The sequence below is a fragment of the Toxotes jaculatrix genome, chromosome 14 (genome assembly GCF_017976425.1).
Source record: "Toxotes jaculatrix isolate fToxJac2 chromosome 14, fToxJac2.pri, whole genome shotgun sequence".
NCBI lineage: Eukaryota > Metazoa > Chordata > Actinopteri > Toxotidae > Toxotes > Toxotes jaculatrix.
Window position 1 is genome coordinate 20,460,072 of NC_054407.1, and position 24,020 is coordinate 20,484,091.

At 42.2% G+C, this 24,020-nt stretch overlaps 2 protein-coding genes across 2 annotated transcripts; both read right to left on the reverse strand.

The window, feature by feature from the left end:
• Positions 1-388: 388 nt before the first annotated feature.
• ralbp1 (ralA binding protein 1) lies at positions 389-8,877 on the reverse strand. The gene is made up of 10 exons (XM_041055995.1): positions 8,815-8,877; positions 6,694-6,999; positions 5,279-5,710; positions 4,835-5,184; positions 4,098-4,259; positions 3,405-3,536; positions 2,876-2,986; positions 2,648-2,769; positions 2,421-2,541; positions 389-2,191 (listed from the first exon to the last, which is right to left on the reverse strand). Exons 2-10 carry the CDS (start codon positions 6,941-6,943, stop codon positions 1,892-1,894), a joined length of 1,980 nt encoding a protein of 659 aa, XP_040911929.1. The 5' UTR covers positions 6,944-6,999; positions 8,815-8,877; the 3' UTR covers positions 389-1,891.
• Positions 8,878-10,357: 1,480 nt separating this feature from the next.
• Positions 10,358-23,254, reverse strand: twsg1a (twisted gastrulation BMP signaling modulator 1a). The gene is made up of 5 exons (XM_041056052.1): positions 22,914-23,254; positions 21,828-21,992; positions 14,733-14,832; positions 11,855-12,115; positions 10,358-10,833 (listed from the first exon to the last, which is right to left on the reverse strand). Exons 2-5 carry the CDS (start codon positions 21,957-21,959, stop codon positions 10,652-10,654), a joined length of 675 nt encoding a protein of 224 aa, XP_040911986.1. The 5' UTR covers positions 21,960-21,992; positions 22,914-23,254; the 3' UTR covers positions 10,358-10,651.
• Between the last annotated feature and the right edge of the window lie 766 nt (positions 23,255-24,020).

Genomic DNA, 24,020 nt, shown 5'->3' on the forward strand with positions numbered 1-24,020 from the left:
TCATAAAACAAAAATAAGCTTTAATTTTGAAAAAAAAACGTTTGCTTATATCCGGTGTGTTGCTGGCTGTCTTTGTGCTATTTGATGCGGCTACCTCCCAAATCGGAAACAAGTAAAAGCAATGACTAAAAAACAGTCGGGTGGTTCCACTATCTCTCAAATGCTCAAGCCTGACTCTGAGTAAAGACCCAATAACACGGATCACTTCCTCAAAATGGATGCAAATGTTTCATTTACAGCCTCATTTGGCTGTGACAGAGAAAAGTATTCAGAAAATGTGTAATGGAAAATGTGAGGCACTGAAAACGGACTACACTTCCAGTCAAACATACGAGAGCAAAAAGGTAAACGTTAGCTTTTGTGTCAAAGAATGAGACGGAGATTCAAATCAGTTATTCGGATTGACACTTTATTCTTCACAGCATTATTCTGTCTGCAACAATAAGCTACAAAAGCTCGGAACAATATGAAAATAACCCTATGAGAAGCTTCTCAGCCCAATCTAAAATTTCAGTCACAGGATTAATAAACACGCTGAATCATGAGTCCAGATGAGATTGCTTCGATTTGCCCATGACCAAAGCAGACGCAGTCACACTAGCATACTTCATACAGGTCATTAAAAAAAAAAAAAGACAAAACATTAGAGCTGAAAATACAGTATGTTTGCAATTTTACAATAATATACAGATACAGTAAGTAAGTAAGTCAGGCCATGCTATTGACTTTACTTTGCAATAGTCATGGATGAGCTGTGAAATGAAATGATTGACAAATGTTGTGTTCACTTACTCCAAAATGATGCCGTGAATAATAACTCCGCACACCAAGAGTTAAAAAACACTATCAGAAACAAAAGTAAATAAACCCCCTGCGTGCCTCTGCACATATTCTGGAGACAAAAAAAAAAAAATCATCACTACAGATTTGTTATCCCATCGTAACACTGGAGAAATGTCATTTGCCATGTTTGTTTTTTTTTTTGCTGCTTGTGCAAGAGAGGCAGAGATAACAGAAAAGATGATTGCACTACATAGAGAAGTTGTTTCACACAACGTTGCCTCCAGCTGTTTGTCTACGTTTTGCAGTGATGAACATATTTTTTCTGCGTATTTGTTTGGCGTTCATGTTTTCATCCACTGTTCAGCTGGGACGTACAACACCACTGCTGCTCAAACAAAAGAAAGCATCTGCAATATATTTATACATATATTCATATATTACTAAAAAAAAAAGTCATTTAAAATCAATGTATTTCTTGAATAGTCATTTGTATTCTTCAGAATACTATTTAAATATATAATATATAGATAGACCAATCAGAAATTCTTCATTATTCAAAGAGCTTTTTGTATTAGTGGTTCTCTGGGGAAACTTAACCAGTCTGGCATCTTCAGGTATGGCACAGTGGTCTCTATCCTAACATGACAGATTTGCACCTTGGTAAGGGACAAAATGAGTTACAGGGTCTGGGATCATATCTAGTGATTATTTCTTAAGCCTTTACCTGTGAAAAAATAAACTTTCTTCTCTATCTACTCTCTCTTCCAACCCATTACTTGCTTTATAAATCCCTTCATATGGTCATATGGTCCCTCCTCATCTCTCACACTAGTAGCCTCTTGTCTGCTACAGCAGCTACTCTTTTCTTAGTTCCTCTGTGTTTACGGCAAAATGGAAAACAATGTGACGGAGAGAGTCGGGACGCCAAAGACATTAGGCATTTAAGAGATTTTTTTACATGGCTGCCACTTAGTTGACAATAGTTACTAATGAACGCACAGATCCAGCAATGTGAACTCTCCAGTGGATAACGAGTGACACTATAGGACAGCTGACCAGTGGCAGAGATGTACAGCAGCACAGAGCCACCAAATACATCACTGACCTCTCACATGTTGGTGTCTCTCCTGTCTTTGCTCGGTGAGGGCTTTGAATGATCCTTCACTGCCTTTCCATTGGCCGAAGCAGCCGTGTCGGCACTGGTGGCCACCGTGGCGACGGAGCGTTTGGCTTGCTCCTCGCTGCGAGCCTCCGGGCTCGGTTGCGCGGGCGGCGCCTGCTCGGCCGGCGGCTGCACAGTCAGTTCCTGCTGCATTTTGTGGCTCTGCAGGAGGCGAAGCTGGACACGGAGCTCCAAGATGGCTTCCTGCTCCTCATGGATGGCCTGGTTCAGATGGGTGTTTTTGTTCTACAGGGAAACAAAATACAGAAAGTGCTTAAGCAACATACCAGTCCCTCTAGTAATATTCAAAGTGAGAACATATAGGGATGTAGAAGGAGAAACAGTGGAACAAATTCTCAAACTCAGTGTATTTATCAACCAAAATAATATTCTTCAAGTGTGTTACAGATCTATTTTTAGAGCTCAACATAAAGATGATACTTAACGGTCAGTCATTACTGAATGTTTCTCTCACCTCCAGTTCTTCATTTTGCTTCTGCAGATCCTCCAAAATCATCTGCAGCTCTTCCTCATCTTCACTCTCACTTTCACTGTCAGATGAATATTCCTCCGTTTCGCTGCGACCCTGCTGCCGACTGAGGGGAAACATTGCTGGATTACAGACTTGCAGGGAATGTAAAGTCCTTTCTGCATCATATTACAACATGCTTCATGCTCAAAATGATCTCAGTCGTCTCTCACCTCTGTATGTCTGCAATCTCTGCTCGGAGTCTCTCAATTTCTTCCTTCTCAGTAGCTATCTGTCTACGAAGCACCTGCTCAAGAGAGATCAGCTCCTCCTGCTCGGTCAGGATCTCATTTTCCTGATTATGGAGAAGAGGCAGGTTTTCTTTAAAACAGTATCATGCCAGTTTTCCTGGAATATTGCTGAGCACATCCTTTATAAATGCATTTATCTGAATGACTCACCTGTGCCAAGAGGAGATTGATAACTTCCTCCTCATTCTCAGTCATTTCCTCTTTGGAAACATCTTCCTTTGACAGGCTCGCTATCTCCTGGGCTATTTTACTCTCACATTCCTAAAAGGGCAACACAGGAAAGATACAGACAAACAGAACACAATGGTTTATCTTTGTACAGACTTTGTCAGGGAGGTGTTAATTCAACTCAAGTCATTTTTGCAGCTGTGGTTAGTGGTGTTGTTGTTCTAGACTGCCTTATATATGTCATGTGCATTCATATAGTGCTCAATTTCCAGTAAAGAATTTCACCAATACTGCAAGAGTGCTCCTAAACAAGAGCAACGAACCATCACTTTTTATGTGCCTCAGCCTGTTTGAAATGCAGTACAAGCACCACAAATTACCATCAGTAATGTAACTGAACAGATAACTGCTTGCAGGGCATTGTTATAATTAAATCTGTCCTTAAAAGAAAATTCAAAAAGGAAAAATAAATCAGTAGTATACATACAGGTAATATCCAGGCACAACTTACCTGACGTTTGGCCTCCCTCAGTTTGCGCTTTAGAGCCGTCAGGATTCGCTGAACCTCCCAGAGTCGCTCCTCCTTGGACAAGTCCTTCACCCCTGCCTGTAGGTCCCTGTGCAGGCAGTTCAATAGGAACTCCTAAAACACACACACACACATATTTATGCTGAAGGTTGAACTTTAGTTAACACTCAAGAGGTACAGAATTCAGTGGCAAAACAAACCTGTGATCCCTGAATGATACTGGAGGAAGTCTCTTAATATGAAAACCAATATGCAAACCATCATTTAAATATTTTCACTTAATGTGCAAACCATCACATTCAAACATCTAATTTCCTCTGCATCCTTTTTTGTGAAGGACACAAAAGCCAGATAATATTTTGCAGTGCGATTCATGTGCTAGCATATAAACTAAATGGCATGAACTCCGGGAACACGTGATAACAAAATATCAAGTCCTGGCACACTGAGAAACTCAGGCAAAGATAAAGATTTGTACTGCTGACAAGACAATGTACTATAAACAGAAGGAAGAAGAAACTTACTTTGATAAATTCCTGCTGTATTAGTTTCTACCTTTGTTACATTCTAATCCCTTCTTAAAGTGATAATTTATCATCTGCTTACTTAAAAAAAAAATATTTTAGAGAACTTAGAAACAGTAATCTCAAACTTTTGCATTAGCACTGAACCCACCTGTCGTCGGATCTCCTCTTTGATGCTCTCCTGGGTCTCAGGCAGCGCCGGCATTGTTGCCATGTTGGACCAGCGGAGTGGTCGCACCACCGGCTTCAGCACTACGTCTCCAAACATCTCCCTCACGTGTGTGAAGAACATGTAAAGGACACGGTTCCCAATCTAAACACACAGTAAACAAATCAGGGTAAACTACAGAGCACTGCACAAACTGCATCTAGCCTTGACGTGCATGTGGGGATATTCTTTGTATTATGTGTGTCACACTGTCGTGTGAATCATCTGTGCACCAGTTTCTCCACAACACAAATTCCTGCATATTTACTTAGCCTGATTGCACTGACTCTGGACTCCACTCATCAATTGAAAGAAGTGTTTATTTAACAGTGCTGTGGCTACTGGTGCTGTTGTTTCAGAATAAGTGGAGCAGCTACAGATCGTACCCTGTGGGAATAAATTAGCTTCACTAAACTGGGCCAGGGATTCTGAGATGAACTGACTGTTTGATCCAATAAAATCTCGGCTGCTTTGTTGCTAAGGGGAGGTTTCTTACCTATTAGGTACAGTTGAGCCTGAGCCAAATTCCCATTTTCCTATTTGATGTTTAGTTTCCCTGTTGCCACTGAATCACTGCTCAGTGCAACATACCGTTTTTTTGCCCATTTCCTTCCTTTGTTATCGTTTCATATTCATCTCACATTCCATTTACTCTGCTTTATCTGTCCTCTCTCTCTGACCTGTATGGTTGGGTTGAGGACGATGGAGATGTTCTGAATATTCATCTTGGTGTCGGCCTCCCTGGCGATGACGTGGTCCATGTGTGTGATGAGCCAGGACAGGAGAAGTCGGCTCTCCGGCGGCACCTCGGACAACAGCCTCTGAAACTCTGTCACTTTCTCGGCCTCCACCTGCCGACCGCAGGCATCCTCAAAGCGCTGGGCCAGCTCTCGGCCCAACAGGTTCTCGGGCAGCTCGCGGAGGTACTGCTTCAATAGACTGGCAACTGTGTGGGGGTCATACTCCTCCAGGCAGGGACACTCCTCACGGTCATACGCCGCTTTCAGTTCATCCACCTTGGACTTCATACCTTGATCAGTCACACATATAGATAATTAATACAACTTTTTTTTTTCACAAGCTGGAGTAAAATCAACAACATCCCATCCCCAAAGTTTCTATACCTGAGACCCGGTAGATGCCCTCACACTTCATGCCATAGTTTTCAATGTAGTCCACACACTCTCTGAAGATGGCTGGCAGCTGAATGCCGTCATACAGAGCTGTCCTCTTGACCGCTTCAGTCAGGGGAGCTCCAAAGATCGGCCTGAAGGTGGGGGTCTCCACTGGGACTGGCTCTGCCTCTGTAGTTGGTTTCTTCTTCTTCTTCTTCTCTTTCCACTGTTTGACCACATCTGCAGCCGTCAGGTCCTTGGATTTCTTATCCTTGGCCTTGTCCTCCTTGGGGCCCTTCTCCTTCACCTTGAAGTCTTTTTCCTTTTTCTTGGAGAAGCTCGGCTTCTTGAACACATGGATTCCTTTGGAGCGCTTCATCTTGGATGGGCTCTCAGCTTCGTCTGCTGAACTGTCCTCCTGGAAGGCAGCGTAGCCTTCCGCTGTGAAAGTAAAGAAAGAGTAAGAAGAGGAAGAAACAGGGTTAGATCTGAGGGAAGAAACACCCCTGTTTTCTTATCCTCCTCTTACGACAGAACTATGATAGCAGTGAAATAGAAACAGGAAGAGAGATGTGTGAGAGAGAGAAGATAGCAGAGGAGGGGGAGAATGGGGACTTGGAAAAGAGGTCAGCCACCGATTTAGCATAGCTCCCACTGCACCTTACGCCTCTCCTCTCCAGAACCAGCTCAATTTAGATATTTTTCCTCAGAGCAAACAGCTACAGAACAGTGTCAAAGACAATTGGTGGCCTCTTCACAGTTTCTTTTCTCGTCTAATTATCTCTACTCTGGGTTTCCCCTCGAACAGGTCTCGTGTATCCCACCGCTGCCTGAGACACACCTTCACAGTGCTCTCTGGGTGTGCCCTGAAACTGTCCATCTCTTCCTCTCTCCCACCGTACCCTGGTGTAGGAGCTAAATACAGACACGGAAAAATCCTGATACAAAAAGGACAAAGGGCCTGACAACCACTCAGTGAAAAACACTTTGCCACAAAGGAGGATTTCTCACTGCTACAGGCAACAACAGCCAACGGGATGGAGATGTGGGAAGCTCTTCCATTACTCAGCAGCTACTAGTGAGGAGACATTCAGTGGTATTTAGTTCTCAGCTGCTCTGCTGTAAACAGTGTTACTGTTCTTCATGAATAAAACCCAAACATGCAGCTTTACCAGAAAACTGTGCAGAAGTTTTTTTTCTCATAGTTCTCATAAAGTTTTCAGTTTTCTCATTTTTAACTTGAACACCTTAAGCGCCAAACCCATCATTATACTGTTTGCGCAATGTCCCTGACACACTTTAGTAACTTTCTGACAGACGTGTGTGTTGCACACTTTATACTTAGATAAGGATGAACACAAATTGTCCAGTAAGTGAGCCATGTGCTAAACCTTCAAAGATCAAATTACAGAATCATTTCTTACTTCTTTTCTCCTTCTTCTTGAATTTGTTCTTTTTCTTGCTGTGCTCCTTGTCATCGTCTGAGACGTAGGCGTCGGGTGCCTCATGATGATGGCCATCGTGAGGTGGTGATGGTTCGCCGGTGCGGTACAACCCGGGGAACTTGGTGGGGCTGATTTCCTCAGAGCTGGGGGTGCGGGCCACGCCCCCTGGGTGCTCAGCCCTGCGCTGCTCAGCGGGGCTGCTGCTGGGGGGCAGGAAGCACTCAGTCATGGCTGCTCTGGCCTTATCACTCCACTGGCTGTGGGCACATCACCTCTCCATCACACCTGCAGTGAGCAGAAGTATCAGATAATGACACCACATTAAACAACATCTGAGTTCTCAGATAATCTTGAGGAAGTGTCTATCAGTCACATAGATTCTTTCATTATTCCTTTTCTTTCTTTTAGGAATAATTTCCCCAAACATATCTATTTTTTAACAACACGCCTTATCTGTTTCATCATTGTCGTTGTTTTTATATTATATTATTGATGGATATTTTATACAGTTTTATTTTTATATTATCTGTCTCATTTCCGTCTTGAAATTTTTGAAATCCTGGTCCAACCTTTTAAAGCACTTTATAACTTTGTGTTGAAAAGTGTTATCATTGCTATATTTTTCTTTTTTCTTTCCTGAATATGTTTATAAATGAACAGAAACAACTGCAGCGGTAAAGTCCACCCACCAGATGGGGCTCTGCCATACGAACAATCACATCTTCAATGTCCTACTTCTGACATCCACAGTGAGCAAAAATAAAACTACAGTCCACCTCACCAACCACAGAAACTATAATTTATCACAAACACAGCCCTGATGAGCGAGGATAATTTTATCTGACCAGCAGGATGTTTCAAGTATTATCTGACAAACAGGAATATGACACAAAACGTTTTTTTGGTAGAATGAGATTTAGACTTATTTAAAGTATAGCTATTTGTTATCTCCTCATAACACCAACCATCACACGCATGTTTGTGTATGTCAAAAGTAAAATACAATGCATATGTGTGTGCAGGTTTTCTGAAGTGACTTTATAGGATAAATTATCCAGTTTAAGATTTTTTTTTTTGCACAATATTTTAAAGTTCCCCCTCTTCTAGATGTTTGAGATGTTTATCACATGGGGAAAGTTAAGGGATTACTTACACCTGTCAGCACGGAGCCATCTGATAATACTGTATGATGGTGGGTCGTGATGGGTGTGGCGTTCATTTATAAGCATTTTGACCGGATGAAGACTGAGCGTGAAATGTTGTCTTTCTGAATAATTTTTGTGGCTTGAAAACTGAATGTTGGCGTTACTTTTGTTTAATGCTGCTGCTTTTGTTTGTTTGTTTATGTTAAATTTAGCAAACTACGGAACTCCTCAGCTGTCTGACATGGTTTAGGAAGTAGACTAACACACTATCACTGCTGGGGTGCGATGTGTTTGAAAAGGATAAGTTTTAAATTACTCTGCTGTTTAGTGTTAAAATGTTTTTCAAAGTGACAGCAAGTTGGAGGTCTGCGTTTACCTATCAATAATAACAACTTTGCGTTTAAGTGAACATTTTTTCCAAGAAATTACGCCGAGTGCCAAGATCACAGGTGTGTTAACCGATGCAAAGCAACAGCGACACAGTCGCTAACACACTGTCTTAATTGAAGTTGAATAAAACTACGAATGAAGTCTTTTTGTCCGTCTGATAGCTTAATCTTCCTTCGCTGTGGGCAGATTATCATCACGATTTTCCTGCTCTGTCCTGTTTCTAGAGGAAAAATAATCGAACACAACCACTCACATAGCATCAACTTACACTCAAGATACTCAAATTAGTTTCTGTGCCACTGAATTTAAGCACATTTAGATTAAAATCAGTCATAAAGTAGAAGCTCTCCTCTGAATGGAAGGGCCCATATGCTAACGTTACTTCAGCTAGCTGCGGACCTGCTAAGCTAGCTGATTAGCCTGCCTATCGGTCACGACTAGAGCCGCTGTGTCGTCCAGACGAAACCAACAGGAGACACAAAGTTAGCGACAGGTGCTAAACTCTGTTTTGCAACCGCTGTACTGTCGCTGAACAAGACACAAAACAAAAGACAAGAAACTTTACCAAGCACTATCCGGTTCGGCCAATTTCAGAGTGGAGCTTCCGGCTGTCTGTATACTAAATAAATCCATCTGCGCTTGCGCGGCCGCCCAGGTGCACGATGGGGAATGTAGTTGGAGAAAGAATTGCCTCAGCTGCTTGGAGCTCTCACCGCAAATGTATCGTCTATGTAAGTTTCTTGGCCAAGAATGATCTGGAATTAATGAGGGATGTTTAGGCTGTGGTATCGTTTTGATCTTAACCACGAGCTCGCTGTTATACAAGCTTGCGGACAAGAGAAACTGTCAAACAATGTTTTGAAAAGCAACTATAATCTAAATTTGGTGAAACCACTTGTTTTTCTGAATCATGTGTACTTTCCCAAAAGCTGTGGTTGGACCCAGAGGACTGGTGGTCATCCTGACATATGAAACACATTAGTCCTCTGCAGTGGTGGGAAGTAACTAAGTACATTTACTGAGGTACAGTTTTGAGGTACTTGTTCTTTACATGACTGTTTCTATTTTATGCAGCTTTACACTTATATTCTGCTATATTTCAGAGGGAAATATTTTTACAGTCAAATTTCAGACGTCATCTCTTGTTATTAGTTCCACAAGAAACACTTCTCCTCTAAAATTCTCAGCTTCATTTCAATAACTGTTTGAAACCCAGTGGTAAAATATTCAGTATTTCAGAAAGCAAAGTAAAAAATTTCAAAGTCCAAAAACCCGAAAGCAAAGTTGTGTGTCAGAACTTTTTCTTCTTTCCTCTCTTATCTGGTGATGCTTTGGAGAAGGCTGACCCCTCGCATATACCTGACGGTATGTGCAGGGGTTAAAGCTAGCTGTCCCTTGAACAGCTACAACAGTAAAGAACGGTAAAGAACAAGTACTTTTATTTTAAAGTATTTTGAAGTAAATTTTGCCTTTTACTTTTAATTGGGTTATTTCACGCGGGACGTTTACTTGTAATGGAGTATTTTTGTGCTGCTGTATTGGTACTTTTACTTAATTAAAGGATCTGTATACTTCTTCCACCACTGGTCCTCTGATCTTTGTTGGCACTGTTTGCTCCAAACCCACAGCTGCAGTGGTAAAATGAGGTCGTGATTCAATATCATAAAAGAAGACAAACAAGGTCTCATTGTGCGTCTGGTACATTAGTCCGTGCAAACTGCTGTTGCATGCCAATTGGGAACAGAATCAGTGATAGGGCACCCTGCTGCCTTTTGAAAATGCACTGGCATTACAAAGAGCATTTGTGTGTGGCGGTGAGAGATTGGCATCAGTAAACGTTCCCTTTCTCCTCTGCTTGCATTAGACGGTCAGTGAGCACTGGAACACCTGTGGACCAGAATGGTATAATAACAACTTTGTTTCCCCAGGAAATGATGCGTTTCCTGACTCAGGCAACACTAGGCTAAGATTAGAGCAGGAGACAGGCAACAGAGAGGACATTTGCTATTCCCCTCATTCTGTGCCTTCTCACTCATCTTTTTAACAAAATATAGTAAAGGAAGAAAATTATTTTTAAAAATCAGACTCCTTTCTGAGAGACAAAGCAGTCCGCATGACCAAACTTTTCTTTATTTGGCATGAGACTGGGATTTAGCAGACCATAATTGCAAAAATACATTATTCATATACACCTCTAGTAAAAAACACTATTGAAAACATATCTAAAAATATACAGTGAAATATAACAGCAGAATAAAAACAAATTTGCAAGGGCAGGGGGAGGGGTGTAGGGGGTATTTTACAAGGTAACCGAGGAATGCTAACACGTAACAGTCATAGTTTCCTCTGCCCTCAGTCCTCTGGTAGAGCCCAGACATTTGGTACCAATATGTGCCCGCACTTCAGAAGAGACAGTTCATGCACTTCACAGCCTTGCTGCCGTAGTCTACGCACTCGGGTCCGATGCACTGGCAGCAGGCGTTGTGAAACCAGCGGTACTTGGATCCTCCTATTGACTCACAGTAAAGTTTACACTGACGGATAGACACGCAGTCATCAAAGTAGACCACTGTGCACATGTTTTCTGAAATAAAAAAGGGACAGACAAAGAAGAAGACGTGAGTCACAAATCCAGTAAATGTGGCTTATGAAAACAAGCACTATTTTAAAGTAATTACCTTTAACCCTTAATGTTCCTACTTTTACTTTAGGGGTGAAATGAATTTGCTGCAACTAAATATGACCATATGTTTTGGTGGGCTTAATGAGTTAACTGCTCAGCTCTGCGGGAACGCTCCTATTATGAGTGCGTCTTTATAGCAAATAGCACTGGTTTAGAGAGAGAGAGCCAACACAGCCGCAAATGAAAATAAAAAATGGCAGCAGAACAACACTTTCAACCCAGTTACAATTCCCTAAGCTGGAGATCTTCTGGCAGCACTGTCGCCCTGAAACGATGAAAATCTGACCCAACCCGAACTGGTCTCAGTTCAAGACTTTGTAGTCTGCTTCAGCTCTGGGTCGTGCCTGATTTTATTACCACGGCGCGCATAAATGCAAATGAAAGATTTGACTGGACCCGACAGGACGAGAAAAAAATATGCAATAACATGAAATGTGAGCAGAGCATGCATTTTCTCATGCAGTGCAGCTCGTGTAACTCATTCAGAAACTTTATTAGTCATGTGGATTTGACGCAAGCAGTGATAAAAGGACTCAAAACCAATGTGAGCCAGCACATGATTAAATGGCAAGTGACGAAGCAGGTTTTCTTAATCCACATCCATCAGGGGCACTGGATGGGTTTTCTCCAACTAACAATTACTTACGGTCTAAGTTTTACAGATAAATTATCTGTTTATATATGTATAAATAAATTACAACAGGCATTTTTCACTATGATCTAGTATTTTACTAAGAAAACAACAATAATCACCAGAAGGAAACAAATAGTTTGTCACAGTTCTACAACATTTCCATGTTAAAAGCTGTAACAAAGGTACAAAGCAGCAATTGGAAAAGTCTCTAATTACGTGCCAGTGTTTCAGAGCTGTAATTTAGTTATTGTGCCTGGTTAAATAAACTTTCAATAAGTCTGGTGTTACCTTGAGTGTCGTAGCTGGCATGGATGCTGTTGCCGGGGACCGACACGTTCTGGTGCTGGTTGTCGAGCGACTCCAGGAAGGACACCAGGTTCTCGTGATGGGAGAGCTCCTCGGCGACGGGGAAGGACACGACCATCATGTTGATGGGTGCGTCGCCTTCTGTGAGGGCACGGAACAGCGAGGGGATGGGACGATGGAGCTCCTCCACGGTGCTCTTCGACGTGGCTGGAGAGTCGTTGTAGTCCTTGGGGTTACACATCCCTGACAAAGAGAGATGGAAGACATTAAAGAGTCATTTCATCCACAGTGATCCTCTGATGGTATCTCAGCCATTCAGATAGCTCTGGTTTTTGCTGAGCAAGTTTGAGATTCAGGTTATGATCCAAAGATTGTTTCCTTTAAGACCTGTTCTACACTGCTGGGAATGCAATCCGGGAAGAGAACACTATGTTTTAATTTGATTTTAATTTATTTTGCCTAAAAACAGTCAAAGTTTAAGACATTTAGTCTGAAAAGTATCAGAATCAGCCTTTAAAATCCCAACATTTTTTAAACAACTCTTCATGTCATGTTGTCAGTGCTTTTAACTCTGACTTATACTTAATTTATAATTTTTGTAAGCTTATTTGCCAATGCTAATTTTCCTCAGAATACCCAGGTTTATCAGTTAAATTGTTTCAAACATCGCTTCAGCTCGCAAGGGCAAAACCACACTGCTGTCAAGAGTATCTTGTCTCAATCAGGGTCTTTTTTAACACTTCATTTAATTTCCAAACACAGTAGTAATCGCTTGACAAAGTCCCCACATCCTCAGATATGATCTTTCTAACCCTTTAAATGAGTCAAAGTGAATTATAGCTAATGAGTAAATCATTTAATGAGGAACGGAGTTTGACAGAGGAATTAGATTACAAACCAGTGCTAAAAGCAGAGCCAGAGCAGCTGTTTTAGATAAAGTGTACACATGGGTCCTCCCTCCATGTCCTCCCTCCCTCCTCCTCCCTTCCTCTAAAATACAAACTGTCCTCTCCCCACCGCTCCTCTCCTGGGCCAATCCAACCACACTCACAGATACACGCTTCAAAGTGGCCAGCATTTGGCACAGAAAACATGTTTAGAGTGGAAACCTGCTTAAAGTGGTCATAAGGCTAGTGCTGCAAGAAAAAAAAAAAAAAAGAGAGAAATATATACTCGTTCCAAGCTACAGGTTGTCTTCAGTGTATTGTACAAGGCCTGTCCAGGAGGAAAACTCCACCGCCATAACATCTGCGCAGCAGCAGCAGCGAGTTCAGCGCTCAGTGTCAGATGCTTGTATTTGTGTTCCACATGAAAGAGCTTTAATAAAGCTCCCTTGTCAGCACATACAGCAATATCTGTCTGTCAGAGCTGATCTGAGAGGCTGCTGGCGTGCAGGGCCAGGTACAGAGGAGCTGGATGGAGTGGCGTGGAGGTATTTGGCTTGTTAGTATCAAGGATTGATTACAGAACAGGCCTGCCATGGTACAGGACCAGAACCTGTATGAGGTGACTGTTACCAGTTCTTGCTGGAAAGTCAATTAAATTCAGAATTAAAAAAAAAAAAATCAGAGTGAGGGGGGGATTGATCCAGTGGGGGCCTTCTACATGTCTGTGTCCAGGGGTTTGTTGTCTTTAAATCTGAGTTTTAAAGGTATTTTCTTAGTCATTTGTAAAAATGTGCATCCATGCTTTGAATCTCTTTGGGTTACAGATGAAGAGACGAGCTCACCAGCCAAATGTTTTCTTGTTTCACAAATCCGGTTGTTTTGGATCTCCTGGGGATTTACACCCCCACTGCACCTCGGTTAGAGGCTGAAAGTCAAAGTTCATTTCAGCAGGTTGACCTCCTTGTCCCCCCCCCCCCCCCCTTCTCTTCCAGCTTCTTCATCCTTTGATCTTGTGGAAAACCTCAAGAACTCCTGTCCACATGTGTAGATCCTACTTAGTAGGGGTAATATTCTTTTAATTTCCTGTGCTCTGATGAACAGCCGTCCTCTCGGCTCTGCTTTGCATTAACCTCCACGCCGTCGCTTCTCAGAGACACGTCCTGGCTTCACTCATCTCACACTCATCTTGTATCAGAGCAGCAACACTCTGAACAAACTGACCCGCGTCTGCTTCTCAACTGCCAAGTGCATTAAAAGCCACAGTCTCATTTTTCACACGCTTTTTACAGGGAGAAAGTTCTCGGCCGTGAGAGATCGGAAAGACTGAGACTTAACTGAAGTGTCATGTGTGGAAAGAGATAACCAGACACTTCCTATTATATAAACTGGTGTTTTATTAATGTACTTGTCAACTACTATAACTCCTCCTGTGAGGCACCCATACGTGGAGGCTGCTGTATAAACACACTATGAATAACAACATTGTTAAACACAGTTGTAATCATATAAAATATGTCTTCACAGGACCAACAGTCATATGTTAATGTTTACCTGTTTACCATGTGTACATATACTTCAATGAAGCTGACTCTGAGATGATGAGATCTTAAATTTAGCATAAAATTGAAGATGAAGTGAGCAAACTCAGTCTAACTGAGTTGGATATACTACATTAACATTAAATCAGTTTCATGCTTTCAGGTTTAAATTCTGTCTTACAGATCTTTTTTTTTTCTTTTAATGCAGCAGTCCAATGCAACCGTGCCAAATTCGAGTTTCTACATTTGGAATGTAATTTTGGTGCTGGCACTGATGTCTGTTACAGATGTTCAGCTCAGCAGTCATCACCAGCCATGTGTCCGGCTCAAACCGCTTGTCCGAGCCTGCTCACTCACTGTACGTCAGCGTTGATCGGAGCGTGCAAAGTTGCCCGCGAGCAAAATAAAGCCGAATGAACGAGTCCCTGCACTCACCCACGCAGTCGCAGCACTCCTCCCAGAGGTTCCCCAGACACAGCATGCACTCTTTACAGCAGGAACAGTTCCCGTCCGACGGGCGACACTGGCACAGCTCCTGCAGGACACAAACACAGAGACGTAAAAATGACTAATGTGGAAGACACCAAACACAGATCATCATCACTGATCCTCAACACTCCTGTTACCAAAATACTCTGGATAATACGGTATGACAGCCTGAAACGCCATTTGAGTTGTTGATGACAACAGAAATCTGGGCAGATATCAGACCTGATCTATGGCAACATGATACTTTCTTGGTAAACTTCAGTTTATTTAGGATCAAAACTTGCAGTGTCCTCTGTGCTTTGTTGACAATGGCATTGAAATAAACCAGTTTTCCTTTAAGTGTTCTTTTCTTCTAAACCTATTTAAACCTAATACGTGGGGGGAAAAAAAATGAAATGGCGATAACTCTGTGGTACAAACTGGGCTTACAGGTTTGATGAAGGTGACAAAATACAGAAACAACCACAAAGCTTTGTTACCGCACAATAAACTCTGACGAGTCCAAATAGACTTAATGTGATTTAGAAAGAGTAGTGCTGCATAAACAGTCCTGTCAACTCCAATCACACATATACAGAACATGAAAGTCCACTTCATTTAACCACGTTTTCCTGCTGGCATCTCTGAGACGACAAACATAAGTCATGAGAACTGAAAACTACCATCAGTTCGAAAACATCTTCATAAGAAATTTTCATAAGATTAGGAAAAGTCATTTAGTATTAAAAGGTTTTTGAATTTTGAAACTGACGATGGCAGCATCAGTGTTTAAAAAATAAAATCAAATAAAGCAGGCAGAAGACAACATGTTGACATACTGTACAAACAGGAGACGTACCATTAAAACATCGACAAAAAGAGCAACAGCAGGTTTGCTTCACGTACAGTAACTATTACACACAAGCCGTTACAAGACAGAGCAACCGTACGCTGCACGTGGCGCTGGTGGTATTTTCTCCAAGTGTGTAATCGCATCCACAGAACAGACACTGTGATAACTCTGTGGAAAATACTGCAGAACCTCCACTGTACTTCTATTCATGAACCGAGCAGGTTCTGACATGTTAAAGTTTAAACACTGATTATTTTCTTGAATGGTTTTGCACTGTAACAGAGGCTGAGCAGAGGATACTCAGTGAATGCATATAACAGGTTTCAGAGACGTTTTTAAGCCTTTTGAGACAAATCTTCATGTAAGATGCAAGATGCAAGTCCTTCAGGTTTTATTATTCACTGTTGAATAGGCATTAAAAAGCATGACATTTGAATATTTTCCTTTTAAAACTATGTTAATGTTTTTGTCATGGCTGACGTCCTTCAAATGCAGAAGCCTAATTATTAGATGTTCAAGCTGTGTCTGATGATATCTTGTTTATTCATTACTGTTCTGTTATTTCACCAGGTCATGTCAATCATACATTAAGTTGTGTCTCAAATCCTGTTTATTTGTGACTCAAGTCTGATGCATTTAGTACAGCCACAGCTGGATTTAATGTCCTGAGAAGCCCTGGGGCAAATATTTGTTGTTGGGCCCCTATTGACCCAACTAGCGCTCTACAGCTGAAATAATGAGTTAACTGAAAGAAAATTAACTGGCAATAATTTTGATAATTAACTGTATTTTTCAAAAGTTCACTGGTAGCAGCCTCTCATGTGTATTAAATGTGGAAGTAAATATATGAATATTTGCCAGTTTAGTTTTCTCTGACAGCAAACTCAACATCTTTGGGTTTTTAACCGTTGGTTGGATTAAAAAAAAGTGATAAAATGTTTTTAAAAATCTTTTCAGACATTTTACCCACTTTTATCTTTGCCCCATTGGTAATCTAGCCGTGAGAAAAGGATATAACCTGCTACCAAATATGTGGAGTGATTAAAAAAACACTGCACACATTTATATGATTATAAATATAATAATAATAATAAAAAGAAAGCTAAATGTTACTTTCGCAAACAACAGGTTTAAAGTTAGCTCTGTTCTGTAAGCAGGAGAGGAGGTAACATTTGTGAACTTAAGTCTGGTTCACTGGGTTCACTCTGCATCATTCACACACTTGTCAACACGGTTTAAAAAAAAAAAACCTCTTGCAGAGACTTTCTCGTGTTGCTTTTTATAGAAGGAAGGCAATATTATCACAAGAGCTTCTGCAAACATCCAATAACACAAACCTCTGCTGATTCCACCACTCCTCTACAAACAGTACGGAGAAACAGCTTCATTCCTCAGCTGTTTCAGCGCGGCTCGTCTCTGAGGGACGAGGAGACGGCGAAACACAGTTAAAACGCTGTAGGTGGGATTGAAAAGTGGGTGAAACTGCCAGGAGTTCCTCTTTCTCCCCTCTGAACAGGGAGCACATTCCTCCAAGTCAAGGTCACCGCGATGGGGGAGGCGGCGGAGAGGGGGGAAACAGGAGGAGGGAGGGAGAAGAAAACACCTGGAGAACAGAACATGGCTGCTCCCCCACCCCAACAACAGTTTCCTCCTCCTTCCCTCCCTTTCTCCCTTGTTTTTTTTCCCCTCCGCTCAGGCTCTCCCCTCTCACGCTCTTGCCTTTTGTTTTCTTTTCTTTTTCTAAAGCAGTTCTTTTTCGCCCGCTCCTCTCTTATATCTTAGCAGAAGTCATCCCCTGCACGTAAACGGTCTCAGCGGTGATACAAGACTCTCCAGTGACTCACCAGTGAGGGATTGCAAAACCACACACAGCTCACTTAATCACCAGCCTCTCAATCCCCAAACCTCTGATCAAGATCTGATCCCACGAGTAATTATGACTCTCAAAGGTGGAATTATAAAAAACTAAACAGCTGCCCGGGGGAAAAACACACATCTCACATTTCGCAAATGAGAAAAATTTTTCAGAACCATCTCATGGAAACAGATTAGGTTTCATCAGACACTGAGCTGGAGCTGTGAGCCTGTGGGCCTAGCCTAGCTTAGCTTGTGAAAACAGCTGTTAATCTGTCCAAAGTCTTAAAAATCAACATACCAGCACCTTTATTTTAGCTTCATTCGGGGTTTTGCAGTGAGTTATGTGCCTTAGCCATTTCTTAAGCAACAGTTCTGTTTGTGTTTGATATAATGTGTTAAACATGGACAGAATACTGAACAGGCCTACTGGGCCCAGGGCCCCAAAGGGCCCAGAGGCCCAAAAAAGACATAAAAGGATCACAAGGAGTCAAAAACCAAACACAGGAAGACACAAAATGATGACAGACACAATAAACTACGAGTCGCAAAACATCCACAAGGATGTCTCTTTGAATCTGTGGGTTTTGGTGTTATGTTCTTGGCTGTTAAGACCCCTGAGAAGATTTCATATAAATCCAACTAAAACTAAATGAATTAAATAAGCAAAACTAGAGCCAAAACTCTGAGAACCCTGAGACCTAACAAGGTCAGTGACATGCAGAATCACTTCGCAAGTTATTTATCAACCAAAAATCACAAATATTCACTGCTTTCAGCTTCTCAGATGTCAGGACTGCTTCTGTTTACCTCACTTTACTCTAAATCCAATATGTTTGGGCTTTTGGATTCCTGGTTGGCCAAAGGAGCAATTTAAAGGCGTCACCTCTGGATATTTACCTCAACTTTTTTTCATCTGTTTTCATCTGAGTCTGTTTGTTGTCAGCAGAATTACGCAAAAAAAAAAAAAATACTAAACCAACTTGAACTAAACTTGGTGGAGGGATGGGGCCTGGGCCAGGGAAGGATCCATTAAACTTTGGTGCAGATGTGGTCACAAGGGCGGATTCAGGAGGTATGAACTCTACTGAGAGCCATTCTAGTTGAACATGTGACAGGAATTTTTAAAAACGACTTTCCGACATTTTACAGAATAAACAACGGTAAAACTGACAGACCAATCGTAGAAATCTTTAGTTGCTGCTTCACGAACAACCATTTCCTCGATGAGATGGATGAGGTTCTCTCGACCACTGAACCAGCTCTTATTAGGCCTCCCCTCGCTACGACGAGGAAAGCGCTGTAATCAGTCAGAGCTCAGCTGCAGCGAGACAAAAGGAGAGAAAGTGAACATGAGCTGCCTCGTCATGCCGAGCAGCCGCTGCTGCTGTGGGCTCACTTTGAAATCTGCTGCCCCACCCTGCTCAACGGCCCGGGTCTCTGTGCACTTCACAGGTTCCCAACTGTATATCTCCCTCAACCAACACCCCCCCCCCCCAACACACACACACCTCCTCCTGACCTTAGCCTCCCTTTCCTCCTCCTCCTCCTCCTCTCATGTTCTCCCACCCTCAGGGGGTTTTGGGGAATTCAGACAAATGACTTGCGATTGCAGCAGAGCGTAAAAGCGAGTGTCGGACAGCAGATCCCACTAATCACATGCAACATGGAGCTTCTACAGAGGAGCAGGAGGCGGAAAAGTTTCTCCTTCACGGCACACGCACCATCGCTCTCGCCTCTGACAGCTAGCGAGTTGGTGTCGGCGGGGTCGCGGAAGCTACAGAGCTTGTTGTCCTGAGCAATGATTCATCAGGCGAAATAAGCCACCTGGAAGTAGAGAGGAAAAAAAAAAAGTGGAGCCCACAAATGTTCTGCTGATAACAGGATGTTTGAATTTTTTACTGAAATTGAAGCCAGAAGGAACAGATGTTGGTTGTTTGGCAGCAATGAGTTTGTGCCAAAAATGGCAGAAAATATGGACAGTCATCATTTAAAAATAAAACTTACTGTCAAATAATCAGTCTGTGAAAACGAGATACAAGAAACGACATTTCCTACTAGGACTGAGTTTCTGTAGGTAGGCCTGAAAGTTCTGTATTTTTCTCAAACCTCTGGGTTCAGAGTGTTAAATTTGAAGAAAAGGGCGGCGGCAAAATGTGAAACGAGGACGTAAGACAGGGTTCGAGCAATGTCACCTGTAGCAGAGCTGAAAAGTCCATCGACAGAAAAATAGTCAGCCACTAATTAAACAAGACGTCTGAAGACGACACTTGGATTCATGAGGTTGTGCTAAAATGATTAATCGATTAGTCAATCACAATAAAATTTCTCATGAACAACTTTGATAATTAATCTTTTATGTAATTTATGAAACATTAGCCTCTGCTTTGTTTTTTTTTTTTTTTTTGTTTAAATCACTATGGTCCCAGTCCACTAAGAGCCTGAAAAGCCTCAGATTCATTGTTGGTAACTGATTTAACACACATTTGTTAAGGAATCTGAAAAACTAAACTAAGGCGGATCTTGCCGCAATAGCTAATTTTGTGGCAATGTTTTAAAGAGGAGTCCTGTGATTACAAGGCACAAATAAAGTGGTGTTTAGCCAAACCACCACAATAGCAATTTTTAGCCCAGGGGCCCCCTGACAGTTTAACCTTGGACAGGATTGTCATTTTTTCCCCCACTTAATAGTTTGCAATTTCCCAGAGCCCAAAGTGACGTCTTGCAGATCGATTTTCTGTCAGTCGACTTATTATCTCAGCTCTAAGAAAAACCACTGCTTTGACATAATTTCTCATTTTCAAACGAAAATCTTGATTCAGACTCAGAGCTCGACTTCCTGTGCCAAGACTCTCTGACTTGTTTAAAGCCCGTCAACCTCACCTACCCACAAAACAGTGACTGAGGTCAAACAGGTGAAACGGCCACTGAGGTTAAATACAGTACTTCAACGATGTTAATGGGAGAGGAAGGCCAATAAACACACACACAGACACACACACACTTACAGGACAGAGGACGAACAGCAGCGCAAATTTAACTTGACAGGCGGTGGAAAAACAGGCCAACACCCCCCCCATCTTTTTCCTCAAAATAACTGGAGTTCATGACAGAATGTGTGTTAACTAGGGGGCACCACCCCTCATCCCAACACACACTGAGCTTCAGACATGAGGGAAAAAGTGACACATATGAAATAATGACAAAGTCAAAAAAAATAAAAAATTTGACGTGACAATAAATCAAAGAATGACAGAACAGTTTCCACCACGATCCCCTGCTCCGGGACGGTATGCTGTGAAACTAAGCAGCATCAGCCTCAGAGGCAGAGAACAGAACAGGTGTGTCCAAAACAGGACAGATACTGAGGATAAATTCTCGTCTCTGCTCCTCTGCAGCTCGCTCTGGGAAAACTCTCCTCTCCAGACTCTGCTTGGCTTATCGAAGGAATGTATCTGCATTCTTCACAACAGATTCCATCTTTGTTCTCGGGTCCAAATATCCATCTTGTTCTGAACTTTGGCTACTGCTGAATATCTGTTTTTTTATGTGAAGTATTTGTACAAAACTCGCACACGTGCTTAAAGACATAAGAACAGCTGACACATATTTTCCTCCAATTAATTCAGCCACAAGTTGAAGGAACGCTGTTGTGTATTTTTCAGTCTGTCCTGCTAGTTTCGTGCAGATTTAAAAAAAAAAAAAAAAAAAAAAAAAAGATTTTGACTGTGCTGCTTCTGTTCTTAACTCGACTTCAGCCTCAGACATTTCATTCGTGCTCTTGTCAGTAGAAATAACAGTCTGTGTTTACACTAAACAGCTGGAACACAGCAGGATTGAAAAGCCTGGAACTTGGATGCATTCACAGAGACATTTCCATCTTTTAATCTACAGAGAGGAACCTCGCGCTCGAGGCCTCAGTCCAGCACTCATCAGAGATTATCTGTCTGCAAACACAAAGTGGCTGAAGCAAGGTGAAGCTTGTTTGCGTGCAGTGATGGAGAGAATAGAAAACTCACCATGAACGCGAGTCTGTGCACATTTCTGAAACAATCAAGGAATTTCCGAAGGTGCAAACCACATTTTTATGAAGTTTGACACCAACAGACAGAACTCCATAGATAATATTCCAAATTTAAGATGTGGAAAATCCTATCTGTTGGCACAGTGGGTTCATTTTAGCTAGGTTTGGGTTGATTTCTTTCTTTTAAAAAAAGAAAATAAGTACAACCATGCTTCAGTAAGAGAAGGGGGGGGGGGGGGGGGGGGGCTCTTTATGGTGCAACTGTTGTGTAAATTCAGCATTCAGCATCCATTGCTCACAGAGAAAGCGTATTAACAGTGCAGTGACTAACCTGTATGAGGCACTTGCTGACGTCGCTCGCGCACAGAGCTTTGTTGCAGCCGGAGGTGAGAGACAGTCCTGACAGGAGGAAGAGGAGGGCGGCGGTGGCGGCGGTGGGGAGGATCAGCTGACCAGGCCTCATCCTGATGGCTCACCAGCACGACACTGGAAACACCTACGTCAACACAAGAGCACAGGACAGGACCTCAGAGATCAGGGACAAAGACAAATAAACAAAACCTCATCACTGAAATTTCACAAGAGGAAGAGTTCATCTCTGCAAGTCAGCGCATAAGAGATAACAGGACATAACACTTTGAATATGTAAAACAGAGAGGAAGGTTTCCTTACACTAAGCTTACCAGAGTTCTGGAGGGCAGGAAAAAAGGCAGATGCAAATGAACTGGAGACACTTATTGGTTCTCCAGATTTAATCTTATTGAAAAAAAAAAAAAGATTATCTTTAATCTTCATCTCATCTTTCAATTTAAGCAGCTTTCAGAGTAAAAATCAACATTTCCAAAGGGTTTTTACTTATACTCCCTTCATATATTCCCTTCATATTTGTGAAGCATATCTAACAGGTAAGTTAGTCTGTGCAGTCAGTGTGATATCTGAAACCTAAATCTGAGAGCCAGACTCACACTGGGGCTACAAACATGATGGAAATCACAGCTTTGCTGTGCACAGAAATCCTGAGCTTTGACATGTAAACACGGGACATTTCTGAGCCATATTTCATTCAAAGCCAACACTCCTCATTTTACTGTGGAATAATACACACACACACGCACACACAAACTCAAACACACACATCTGGCAACATCAGCTTCCGTCACCTATTATTATTTTTATTATTTCTGTCTGATCTCAGCTTTTACTCTTCACCACTTGTTGCACATTGTTCCATTTCACATGACGGAGAGCAAACATGTGAGGAGCATTAGCTCCCTCAGTCATGAACGCGTTTCTTCACCTCCTTTTTTTTTTGTGGCTCATCGCTAACACCAAAACTTTGTTTCACTCGAACGCAGCCACAACAAGACCGAGTGCAAAAACTGCGACATACCAAAGACACGAGGAGTCGAAAACTTACCACAACGCTGTTAACAAGTTCACGACTTTTCTTTTCTGCGGGGGACTGAGGTTGTTTTCTCTTTGAACTTCTCCAGGATGGTGTTCTGCCGCCGCTCAAGTGTCCACTGTGTCCAGAGGGCGTCAGTCTCTCCGCAGCACAAAGCGACAGGCAGTCGGGCGCCTTAAAGGCACACACTCCATTTTCTACCCAACGTCTGTGGAGGAAAGCACCGGGCCTCAGGTCACACACACTCCGGCTGAGCGTCTTCACTGTAACGGGCATGAGTGACCCGCTTTACCAAAGCATGAATTTTACCAGGAGAGTCAATTTACAGCCGCTTCCCTGTGGAGTTCTGTGCGTAAAATCTTCGGCGTTCATCTCCCTTTAGCCAAGATTCATCTTGCATGTGTTTTGCCCCCCCCCATTTAAACACTCCTTTGTCTCCAGTCTTATCAGCGGCCTTGTGAGTGCGCTTATTAGGTGAGAAAGGGCGATTCGGAAGCTGTGAAGCTGTGCAGGCTTCCCGCTGAGGCGCGTCCCTGCGCTCATTTGTCGCAGCTCTGCCGCCACAGAAATCCTCTGATGGGCCATTTAACTCCACAGGTGTTTACATGTGTTTTCATAAGACCTCATCAAAGCCGCAACAGGCCCCACTTCCAGCCTGTAGGGGAGGAAGGTGAGTGAGGAGCAGACACACCTTCAACCCAGGCGACCACATTTGAATGTTGATCAGATTCAGGATGAGTGATTCAGAGTGAATGTAAACCAAGCTAAATGTAAAATAATCAACATGATAAAGATTATTCTTGTTCCTACACGCATGAAGATAAATTATGTCTCAGTTATTGTATTTAAAGTGAAGTTTGGGATCATGAATGAGGCAGTTTGATCTCAGCGATGGTTAAAACGAGCTGTGTACTCCTCTTAACTCTAATAACAGTTTATATTACAAATGTAGTTAGTGAAGACTCGCGGTATTTTCTTAGAAGTACTTAGATGTTTGACTTCAGTAAAAGTCGCAGTGCCACTCCATCAAAATACCGCATCACAAGTTCAAAATTTTACGTAAAAGTATGAAAAGTTGTACCTCATAATTGTACTTAAATAAATGTAGTTTTCCTCCGT

Excerpts from the sequence above, each read along its gene's own strand:
- ralbp1 (XM_041055995.1), bottom strand. The coding sequence starts at position 6,943 with ATGACTGAGTGCTTCCTGCCCCCCAGCAGCAGCCCCGCTGAGCAGCGC. Across the intron at positions 2,770-2,875 it reads TCAATCTCCTCTTGGCACAG|GAAAATGAGATCCTGACCGA; the intron begins GTGAGTCATTCA and ends CTCCATAATCAG. Across the intron at positions 2,542-2,647 it reads GAGATTGCAGACATACAGAG|TCGGCAGCAGGGTCGCAGCG; the intron begins GTGAGAGACGAC and ends GTTTCCCCTCAG.
- twsg1a (XM_041056052.1), bottom strand. The coding sequence starts at position 21,959 with ATGAGGCCTGGTCAGCTGATCCTCCCCACCGCCGCCACCGCCGCCCTC. Across the intron at positions 12,116-14,732 it reads GGAGTGCTGCGACTGCGTGG|GGATGTGTAACCCCAAGGAC; the intron begins GTGAGTGCAGGG and ends TCTCTTTGTCAG. Across the intron at positions 10,834-11,854 it reads TGCCAGCTACGACACTCAAG|AAAACATGTGCACAGTGGTC; the intron begins GTAACACCAGAC and ends TTTTTATTTCAG.